This window comes from Gigantopelta aegis, chromosome 1 (assembly GCF_016097555.1).
Source record: "Gigantopelta aegis isolate Gae_Host chromosome 1, Gae_host_genome, whole genome shotgun sequence".
Taxonomy (NCBI): Eukaryota; Metazoa; Mollusca; class Gastropoda; order Neomphalida; family Peltospiridae; genus Gigantopelta; species Gigantopelta aegis.
Genome location: NC_054699.1, coordinates 2,967,893 through 2,980,306, shown reverse-complemented (window position 1 = coordinate 2,980,306; position 12,414 = coordinate 2,967,893). Strand labels below are relative to the sequence as shown.

Here is a 12,414-nt window from a genome sequence, read left to right as displayed (position 1 = left end):
CTGAATGAATGTTTAACAACACCCTAACACAAAAATATATAGGCTTTTGGTTGTCAGACCATATATGAATGAATTGATGTTCAATCTCAATATAAAAATTCCAATGATTAATTAAAACACAGGGTAAAGAGCTGTGCGTTGTTTTCGCATTATGTAGAAGAGTGAAAAAATTCACACATTTTCAAAATGTCGAGTGTGAATCACACTCACAGAATAATCAATATTGGTTTAGAAATGCGTAGGAGAATTATACATGTTGACATTATTAAACCTGACTCATGTACATGTGCATGTAATATTGATTTGTAATCTACATAATATTTATTATGTATTTCTTAGATTTTATGTCAATTGGTTCCAAAATAAATAAACTTACCGGTACAGCTGACAAATAGCTCAGTGGGTAGAGTGCTCGCCTGTGGTGCGTATGTCATAACATCAAATCACCTCAGTGGAGCCAGGACCCATTCTCTGATTGTTTCTCTCTCCCCAACCCCCCCCCCCCCCCCCCCCCCCCACCACCACCACCACCACCACCAATGCGCTCCACGACTGGTATATCAAAAACTATGATATTCTGTGGCAAAGTGCATATAAAAGATCTCTTGCTGCTACTGGAACACTGATTGTTTTTTTTTGAGGGGAGGGGGTTTGTCCTGTGACTAGTATATCAAAGGCCACAGTGTTTGCTATCCTTTCTGTGGGAAAATGCATATAAAATATCCATTACGACTAATGGAAAAATATATCGTGTTTCCGTCAAAGACTGTGTCTGAATTACCAAATGTTTGACATAATATCTGATGATTAATAAATCAATGTGCTCTAGTGGTGTCATTAAACAAAACAAATTTTAAACTTTCTACAGATTTTGTGTTTGTTCATCAGTCTGTTTACAAGTCTCTCTGTCCTCAAAGTTTTCTTAACTTTTTTTTTCCACAATGCCTCGAGATATTGATAATCATATCTACCATAGTAGTAAAGATCGAGTTGGACTTTTATGGAGAAATTGCCCATTTTTGACAGAGTTATGGCCCTTGAACTTATGAGATATGAAAATTTGATGGATCTGGTTGCCAGGGGACATGCATTGCTTTAACTTGACTCATTGTATTAAGTGAATCAGTGTTTCAGTCATGATTTAATTATCGTGTCTGAATGTTTTTCCCATTCTGGCCAGTTTCTGTGGGAAAGTCCAAGGGTCTTAATTCAAAACGGTCTCTTAGGCTCTGCTAGACAACAAAGCATCCTCTTTGCAAGTCTTGCGAGATCGCAAATTGCGAGAGTTTAGTGAATTAGGCACCTGGTGTGCAAGTATCAAAATTAATGTGGATTATCTATTATAAATTATTGAATGATAAAAAATACACTTGAGATTGCAGCTTTAATATTTTAAAAGTATATAATATATTGAAATTTGTTAGATCTATTTCATAGCACTGGGTATATTGATATTAAAAATTGACATACATGTCGCTCGTGACACCAGACCTCTCAAAATTGCAAGAATGATAGTTTCATTCACACGTCACCCATGCAAGCCTAGTTTTTGCATAACCCAATATTAGTTTGTGCAGTACATTTAGGATACCATTTGCATAGTCATGATGGGTTATGCAAACATGAAATGGTTTGCTTAATTTATTTTTCCATAACCGATATAAATGGTTTACACAAATATTCAATTCTCAAAAGCCTGGACATGATGAATATGTTACATAATATATGGTAATATATTAAAATTTAGTATTCAGATATGTTTAATAAGTTATTGATAATTGGTGAATATATTTCATAACACAGTAAAACCCCTGTAAACAGGACACCATCTTGACAAAGTAAAATGTCTGGATTTCAAGGGTATCCAGTTTTAAGAGGTTCTGTTCTGAACTGGTATTTAAAAAGGGACTATTAAAAAGTTCAGTTTTGAGGGAAAACGCCAGTTTACAGAGTGGTTTTGAGAGGTTTCACTTTATTTTGACATCTGGTGAATATATTTCGTAATATATTGATAGCTGGTGAATACATTTCATAATATATTGACACCAAATCCCACAGACAGGATAGCACATACCACTGCCATATAACATTTCATATTATATTGACATTATATTAATATATTTCATACTTCCCCTTAAACCTTCATTGTGAATCCACACAGTATTAGAAATTGAAAAAGTTAATGACTTAGCAGTGTGGAGAATAATAATAAAAATGATTTATTCATGACACGAATAGTGTTAGCTCTTAAAGGGTTGCTCTCGGTGATTAAAGATAGGTTGTCATGTGTGACAGAATGGACCCGTATGGTGTGACGGAGTGGACCGTGCTATTGTGTTATTAACACAGTCAAGTATACAAGCATGGCATTGTGGACGGATAAGCGACATTAAAAGAATTACTGAACCCGTAAATCTTCCCAGTGTGTGTTACATGGTCGCAGGATTTAGTCATGTTAAATGAGTAATATCGCTACTGCCATTCATAATTCTCTGTGGCGTTTGTGTGTGTGTGCATATATGTATATGCATGTTGAAAGATTGTAGGTACAAATATAGATATATATATATATATATATACATTTTGTAGATGGATCTGTTGGTCTGGCTTCAGTTGTGTAGGGGTTAAGCCATCTGCCTTAAGGCTGGTAGGTGCTAGGTTCACATCACAATACCGGCTCCGTGGGGAGGTATAATACTGTAATGTCGTTAAACCATCCATCATCCATTCATTCGTCCATTCTTTCATTCATCCATCCATCCACTTTATGTATTCATCCTTGGGCTATTTCTTGACCGAGCCAGTGCTGCACAACTAATGTCATGGTATGTATTATCCTGTCTTGGATGGTGTATATATAACAGATCCCTTGGTGCTAATCGAATTGAGTAGCCCGTGGAGAGGTGGTGGCAGTTTTCCTCTCTAATTACCTCTTTGGTGGAGAGGTAGCAGCATAAATATAAACAATTAAAATGTTCCAAAAAATTAAACTAGACCACATTGATTTACCCATTGGGCTATATCTCATTTATCCACGACTGGTATATCAAAGGCTGTGGTATGTTCTATCCTGCCTGTTGGAGATATAAAATATCCCTGGTTACTAATGGAAAAATGCAGCAGATATCGACTTCAAGACTGTATTTCAAAATTACTAATTGTTTGACATCCAATAGACGATGATTAACAAATCAGTGTGCTCTAGTGGTGTTGATAAACAAAACAAACTCTTTTTTTTTAGTGGTGGTGTTGAACAAAATAAACGTTTAACCTTTTCAGTACATGTACGTTAAATGGTTTACTGTATGCAGGTACAGGTACATGTGTGTATCTCTATGCCGAACACAGTACAGTTTATACATGCTTTACCTGGATTTGGCTTAGTCTCAACATTCAGATACATGACTTTTTCAAGTGGTGAAGGAAGTACTTTGAACCACAGCCAGTGTAAATTAGGAGCCGTCAGGGAATGTAAAGTGGGTGCTTTGTGTGTGTGTGTGTGCGTATAGGATCTAATCTAATCATCGACTTGCCTCTATAGTTTCAGTCAATGCCTCTGTGTACGATGTCTATAGTTTCAGTCGATACCTGTATGTACGATGTCTGCATGTATGCGTATGTATGGTACAAGTATCCACAGGATCATGGCTACGTTTCCATGTCAACTAACATAATGTACACGTCTTAGAATAGTACAGTAGTTAGGAGTTACATTTGTAAGTACAGTGTAAACAGATGATGTATATCATGTGGTGTATTTGTTTGGCTGCTATCATTTACATATAAATAAATATAAATATACAGTTGTGTTTGTTTAGTGACACCACTAGAGCACATTATCTGCTAATGGACACCTGTCAAACATTTAGTCTTAGAGGAAACTCACTACATATTAGCAGCAAGGGATATATACACTTTCCTACAGGACAGCACATACCATGGCTTTTGGTATTCCAGTCATGGGGCTCTGGTTAGGGCAGGAAAAAAAAAAAAGTTAAGTTTATTTTGTTTAATAACACCACTAGAGCACATTGATTTATTAATCATCGGCTATTGGATGTTAAACATTTGGTAATTTTGACATATAGTCTTAGAGAGGAAACCTGCTACACTTTTCCATTAGTAGCAAGGGATCTTTTATATGCACCAAATCCCACAGACAGGAGAGCACATACCACTGCCATATATCAGTCATGGTGCACTGCCTTGAATGAGAAATAACCCAATGGGGAAAACTGTATATTGACATTGTTATATTATGAATAAAAGTATTATGGTAAATGATCAAACTGTTACAGGATAACACATACCACTGCCTCTGATATACCAGTTGTGCACTGGCTGAAACGACCCAATAACAGAATGAACCCACTGAGGTGATTTGATCCTATTATGCACACACCTCAGGCAAGTACTTTACTGAGCGAGGGGCAGGACGTAGCTCAGTGGTACAGCGCTCGTCTGATGCGCGGTCAGTCTAGGGCTATTTCTCGTTCCAGTCAGTGCTCCACAACTGGTGTAACAAAGGCTGTGGTATGAACTAACCTGTCTGTGGGATGTTGCATATAAAAGATCCCTTGCTGCTAATCAAAAAGAGTAGCCCATGAAGTGGCAACATCAGGTTTCCTCTCCATATCTGTGTGGTCCTTAACCATATGTCCGATGCCATATAACTGTAAATAAAATGTGTTGAGTGCGTCATTAAATAAAACATTTCCTTCCTTCCTTTACTAAGTGAGTTGAATCCCACGCTATAAATGTACACATACCGCTATAAATGTACACATACCGCTATAAATGTACACATACCGCTATAAATGTACACATACCGCTATAAATGTACACATACCGCTATAAATGTACACATACCGCTATAAATGTACACATACCGTAAATGTACACATACCGTACATATAAATTGTTTTTTATTACTTGCATAGCAACATTCCGCTATTCAGCAGTATTCCCCAAAGGCTACATGTATGTTGTTTTGTAATAGCTATTTTAAAATTTAAATGTTTGCGATAGTCATAAATGAATCTCCCTTTTGCCTCATAGCTCTTTCATGATATATACAAAGCCATGTGTGTGTGTGTTTGTATATATATTATTTTTGGTTCTAACTTGATCTTTGTGGTTATATATTTTCTACATCTAATTAAGTATGCTATCCTTAGCACACACTTTTAACACTGTATGGGCTGTCTGCCCAGAACAGAACAGATCTTTGTTACTCATCTCCCACAATGTGGGATTAATGTTTTGAGAGGTCATGGCTGATCGACTTCAATGACACACAGTATATCTCTGTATAGACCATGCTGCGACTTCAATGACACACAGTATATCTCAGTATAGACCATGCTGCGACTTCAATGACACATAGTATAACTGTATAGACCATGCTGCGACTTCAATGACACCCAGTATATCTCTGTATAGACCATGCTGCGACTTCAATGACACACAGTATATCTCTGTATAGATCATGCTGCGGGGGTGGGAAATAGCCCATTGTTAAATCACTTGGTCTAGGATCGACCCCCGTCAGTGGGCCCAATGAGCTATATCTAGTTTCAGCAAGCCAAAGGCTGGTATGTGCTATCCTGTTTGTGGGATGATGCATATAAAAGATCATTTCTAATGGAAACGTAGCGGGTTTCCTCTCTAAGACTCAAAATTACCAAATGTTTGACATCCAATAATTGTTAAAAAACAAACAAACCTTAGATCATAATGCAAAAAGTGTGCACATGGTTCTTTCGATTCATATTTGTATCAGCTGTCAATTCTTATCATTAATGTTGGCCACATAATTTAATAAAATATCTATTCAGATCTTGCTGTGAACAAAACAGAAGGGAGTGATTACTTGCTCCCTAATTTACATTATGGGGAGCTATTTAAGATATTAGTTATTACTATATTGATACCATATCAATTGACATGCTAAAGGGGACTACAAATTACTGTCCAGAATGAAAATTGGTTAAGTTTAAGGTTAGGGTTAAGAAAATCATACAGTAATGATAAGAGTAATTTTGTCAAAAGGTTAACTTCCAAAAAAAATTCTGCAATTTTTTTTTGATATATATGACACTCTACCTGTTTTAACCTCTGGCAGAAACCTGGATCACATGACGTCATTTCAGTAAGTAATGTCATCTTCCCCGGTCTTAGGTCTGAGCATTTCCATGTCTTGTTCAGTTATACTGGAATTAATTCTGTCTCAGTTATGTTCATTGATGTGCAATGTACTAAAGAGAATATATACTAGTTCTTCTCATACCCCCAGAAGACTTTTTTATATGTGTGTACGTGTATTGCTCTTGGTGTATGACTGAAAACAAACTGGTAATATAAGTGGGCTCTCACAGGAACTTGTTTAATGTTCTTTATTTGCTATGCTCGTTTGATGCGCAGTCAGTCTGGGATCGATCCCCGTCTGTGGGCCCATTGGGCTATTTCTCGTTCCAGTCAGTGCACCACGACTGGTATATCAAAGGCTGTGGTATGTACTACCCTGTCTGGGATGGTGCATATAAAAGATCCCTTGCTGTTAATCGAAAAGAGTAGCCCATGAAGTGGTGACAGTGGGTTTCCTCTCTCAATATCTGTGTGGTCCTTAACCATATGTCTGTAAATAAAATGGGTTGAGTGTGTCGTTAAATAAAACATCTGGCTGGAACGAGAAATGGGCACACCGACGGGGATCAATCTCACACCGACCGAGCATCGAGCGAACGCTGTGCCACTGGGCTACGTCTCGCTCCCCCCAGCCAGTGAGTTTTTAATTACAGTGTAAGGCTGTCAGAGCCACCTACCTTTTATGTTCATTGTATTAAGTAGATGCAGTCACTTACTTTTCTCATACAGCCGCAAAGATACATGTACCGTATACAGGTAGTAAACTCCTGATAGTCTATGCTAAACACACCATGTACAGTACATACTTTTGGTTTTCACCTGTAGAAATGAATTAGAAGTATTTCCCACGCTTCCTAAACATTTGATATTGTCTTTTATTACCCATAAACCGGTTTTTAATGTATGTCACTATTCAGATGTCATATACATACATGTAGTTTCTATATAGGATAGTTGTTTTTTTTAGTAAGCTTTTACAGTACATTATGCACTGTATTTTATTTCAGTAATTTGATTCAGTTGAGGTCAAGTGACATGCGACATACATGTACAGCTGGTAGGGGTGGGATATTTTAATTTTTATTGATGTTTCAAAATTTTTACAAGCCCAGTACCCATCCCAAAAACTTTCATAGCCTGTCACTGTTTGCTGCTCGGGTTGTGAAACTAATTAATTACTGACATGGAGAAACCAAGTTTGAGTTGCTCGTTGACATATTATTGTACTGTACGTATATATATGTGTACTGGTATAAATACAAGCTACAATTTTATCAGTCTCTGATATATGCACTTGATTCAAATGAGGCTCTAACATTGTCCTGTTTTTTGTACCTGTAAATAATAATATGTTTACAAATTACACAGTCTTGTATGTATATTCTCTCTACTTCCAGGTGACTAATAATATGTTTACAAATTACACAGTCTTGTATGTATATTCTCTCTACTTCCAGGTGACTGTATTGTAAACACAGAAGACAGTAGAGGGACATGGTTGATTTTCCACAATAAATAACTCCCGAGATAATCTTATTTTCCAACACTGTAAAAAACGCTACATCACTTCATCCGCCATGTCTGTGAATGGAGATGCTGAATACGTGCCCTCCCCCCGTCCCCACCCCCGTGTGAAACCCGAGGCCCTGAGCTATGCGGAACGAAACCGTGGCGGCATGGAGAGGTGGTTCGACTACTCTGACAACATCAACAACTACAACTCCCCGCGACCTGGCGCTCGGGTCAGGTCGGAGGAGGCGAAACAGATCGCTGAAACGAACAAAGGCTCGATGACTGACATCATAGGAGGTTACCCTGACCCTGTCCCCGAAAGACAGCTCCACCCCCGGGGCGTGACGTCGGACGCGGCCGAGATCGCGGACAACAACAAAGGGGGCGAGATGAAGAACCTGATCGACAACTACGGGAGTTTGGCGGTGGAGGAACAGCCCGCCCCGAAGGTGAAGGGGTCAGAGGCGGAGGAATATGCCGAGAGGAATCGTGGGACGGTGAACAACCTGATCAGCAACACGAACGCAGCGCCGTTGACGCCGCCCCCAGTGAAGCTGGACCAGGCCGGGAGCGAGGTGGCTGCCAAACACACGGGCGAAGGGATGGGTCCGCTGTTGAGGATGGAAGGGGAGAAGTCACCCAAAGAACCCAAAATAGGCAAGCTGCACCAAGAATCAGAAGGGTGAGTAAACCTTACTCTCCTAGAAAATAATGCTTAGTCAAATCTGTCCAGAACTTCATTATAAATATAAAACTTTTGAGATCAGTTAACTAGTCGCATTCTCTCTCTTCTGACATCTAATTCTAAATAATTTTAATTAACCAGTCACATTCTCTGTCTCCTCTGACATCTAATTCCAAATAAAGTAAAATGCTTAAAGGTAATAATAACTTCTTTACCTTTCCTTCCTTCTATTTCCCCTCTTTGTTAGTAAATTTGAAACAATTTATGTTTTATTTTATTGCTTGTAAAATATTCCTATTGTTAAATGTAGGGAGAGGCTCAAACCGCAAAGAGAACGACAATAAATGTTGTTTAACTTTAAACCAAGGGTGAGTAGATGATTACAAAATTGTGTTTGACAAATGTTTGAGATAGTCATTAGCCTTCACAGAAGCTTTGGCTAGTACTCTATATGTATTATAGTAATACAGATGATAATTTTTACTAGCCGGAACCGAGGGCTAGTCGATTTGTCGAACCCTGCAAATGGTAACAGGAGTGTATTCAAGGCAGGGGTGCAGTACCCTATCCTCAACTTGGAAAACTTCCTGGTAAATTTTGAGCCAATTTTTTTGTTGGTTTTTGTTTTGTTTTTTGTTGTGTTTTGGTGTGTTTTTTAAAAGATGGCACAATCATGTAACATAGAAACAAAAACATTAAATTGTGTCAGGACATTCCATTTTCCACAGCATTTGATAGGTCACTGCCCCTAAAGTTTTAAAGAACCAGACAAGATTATTTTTTAAAACAGAGTCTATACAGACTGCTAAAGGCAGCGCCACATAATACAAGTGCCATGTAGTTGTAGGAAAATGGGCATGAAAATAACTGATAGCATAGCAAGTGATGCATTGAAATGTTGTCTTGTTAATCGGCTATTGTCGTATGAAGCACTAGTATATCATGTGGTGATGCCTTCAGTGCATGTTTTTTGTTCAGGCAAGATTTGATTAAAGCTGCAGTGTTTAGAATATTTTGAATATTTAAACATTTAAAACAGATTATCGTGTTCGGTTTCACACTTGTATTAAAATTTGTTTTCTGTTGCCTGTACTTGCTTAGCTACCTGAAAGTCATGTACAAGACTCTGCAGACTAGATTCCACTGATTAGTAGGCTACGTTCTATTGATTAACAGGCTGCCATAACATCCAGAGATTTTCTTGGATTTTCGCAGGTGCAGAATGTCTCACATGGTACTTTAACTAATTATTCATAATTGTTTTAATTATGGGGTTGCTGTCTCTAGAAGGCGGGATGTAAACCAGGGGTAAACTGGTCACCAGATGCGCGGTCGGTCTAGGATTGATGCTCCTTGATGGACCCATTGGGCTATGTCTGGGATGGTGTTGATAAAAGATCCTTTGCTACTAATGGAAAAAATATAGTGGGTTTCCTCTCTAAGACTATATTTGTCAGAATTACCAAATGTTTGACATCTAATCAATAAATCAGTGTGCTCTAGTGGTGTCGTTAAACAAAAACTTCTCACCTCTCTCTATCTCTCTCTTTCTCTCTCTCTCTCTCTCTCTCTCTCTCTCTCTCTCTCTCTCTCTCTCTCTCTCTCCCATCCCCATTTTTTTCTCTATCTGTCTTTCTTTCTGTCAAATATTGCTGTTTAAAATTGGTCAAAGTACGTGAAATTCAATGACCAGTTTGAGAGGATTTGAAACCTGTAACATCCTTATATGTATGGTCTGTTTTGTTTTTATTATGTGGCCTCAAATTATGTTCAAATAGGTGTAATTTAAGATTTGCTAAGATACATGCACCAATAAACAGCTTTTTTGCAGTGCCTTACCTGTCCAACCAGGTTTCTTTCCTGTCTTTCTGTATAAATCTACATGGACATATAGTTTTCCAGATGGGTTTTTTAGACAAGAGTTATGGTCCTTTTACTTAGGAGATCTATATGAAATTTTGTTGGGCCCTGTAGGGGTCATGTAGTACACTTTTTATTGCATTGCCTCAAGATATTAGCTGAATTTTTGTGTATAGCTTTATCATGTTCTGTTACATATCATGTTTGACTTTCAAGTTTCATGATCCTTTATCCATTTTAGACAGAGTTATGGTCCTTTAACTTAGGAGATATAAATATTTGTTGGGCCCTGTAGGGGTCATGTAGTACACTTTTTATTGCATTGCCTCAAGATACTGAGCTGAAATTTTATGTATAGCTTTATCATGTTCTGTTACATATCATGTTTAACTTTCATGGTGATTTATCAATTGTTCATAGTTATAGCCCTTAAACTTAGGAAATAAGAACATTTGTTGGGCCCGATAACCTGATAGGGGACATGTACAATGTAGTGCTTTAGCAGTACTCTCAGAATATTTGTGGGGTTTTTTTCAAGATTCTGTTTTCCTCTTTTTATTGGTCAGCCTATGTGGTTAAAGTTTGTTTTGTTTTTAAACGACACCACTACGATATTAATTTATTTAACATTAGCTATTGGATGTAAAATATTGGATGTAAAATATTTGGTAATTCTAACATAGGGGATACTCAATAAAAAAATTCCATTAGCAGCAAGGACTATTTTAAATGTACTTCCCACAGACAGGACAGCACATACCCTAGCCTTTCAGGGCCCATTTTTATCAGTATCACGTCGCGATTTGCTACACAAGGTTTTAAAACATTAAACAGAAGTTGCTAATCAATTTTCAGTTGACTAGAAATATCGTTAATCAAGATTTTGAAAACAAAATGTTCCCTGCCTTTGACATACCAGTCATAGGTCACCAGTTGGGATGAGGAACACCCATTATAGATTGCTTGCATGCCTGTTTCCTAGTACATACATATGTCCATTGTAATTACACTTGGGGAGGGGGGGGGGGGGGGGGATGGTAAAGACACCCATGTAGTTCTTCCAATATTGAGACATTTTGCACAGAGTCTATTTTGACACGGTAATTGCATGGTAATGCATGCAACAGAGATCTGTGATGTGCATCCATATCTGTTAATCTTCAGAATGTCTAAAACACTGATTACGGCTGAGATTTCCCGCCATGCTCTGTACGTGAACTGTCAAGATGTTTCCCCCGGTCTTTGATCTCTGAATTCTTTCCGTCACCTTCTGTTGTGTAATTGTTCTCTGCACTGATACACTTGTACAAGTTTTATTGTAGAGTGTTACAGAAACAGTTCTTAAAATGAAGTCATGAAATACTATTATTTGAGATTTTGTTAGAAGATTGTACATGACATTGTACTTAACTTTGAGGATTTTGTTGTCATTTATTAACATAACGGACATGTCCAATTTAAATTTCAACTTGGTATGTTTTGGCTTGCCATCGATAACTAGTTTTACAATACCCTCAAAATGACACTAGAACTATAGTCTGTCCCACAGGGAACTCCTTTTTTCATACTATGAAATTTACTACAAGTTTTTTTTATTTCTCAGCAGACTGTTTTGTAACTTGCACACAAAAATAGTAATTGTGTGTTATTTCCAAAACAGTTTTACTTTTTTCTTATGTCAAACCAAACTGAAATTATTAAAAAAAAAAAAAAAAAAAATGGTAAGAGGATGGGACGGACTATAGGTTAAATACAGACCTGTCAACCCTCCCGGATTCCGCGGGAGACTCCCGGTATTTGATCAAGTTTCCTACGGGAAAAACTTTTCTCCCGGGAAATCGTTATTTTCTAAGCATAAAAAAAATTCAAGCTACCATGGCTGTGTACTGACATTCAGTGTTGCCATATATACAACTATCCACTTTAGTCCTAATAACACCACTGACTCGTAAAATGTCTTCCCACTGGATTACATAATGCAAAGTTCTATAGTTGGAAGTACTAGAGTAGACCAGGAACGCATGCATCAATACACACGATGTCAAAATCACATGTCAAAGCAAGACAACAGAAAGACCAGTTAGCTGTATAAACAATACTTGTATCAATTAGATTTGTAGGTTTGTGCAGTAAAATATTAGTAACAAGAGTACACTTCAAGGGATTATTTTCCTACGATTAATAAATCTTGTGTTTGACATAACGTTACT

At 37.6% G+C, this 12,414-nt stretch overlaps 1 protein-coding gene across 1 annotated transcript in view; it reads left to right on the top strand.

Annotated features, from left to right (window-relative positions):
- Window positions 1-12,414, top strand: part of LOC121369248 — a 30,368-nt gene that overhangs the window by 9,548 nt on the left and 8,406 nt on the right. Inside the window, exon 2 of the mRNA XM_041494208.1 lies at window positions 7,605-8,341. Coding sequence (XP_041350142.1) covers window positions 7,725-8,341 — 617 coding nt within the window. The 5' untranslated portion in view covers window positions 7,605-7,724. The remainder of the gene's footprint in view (window positions 1-7,604; window positions 8,342-12,414) is intronic.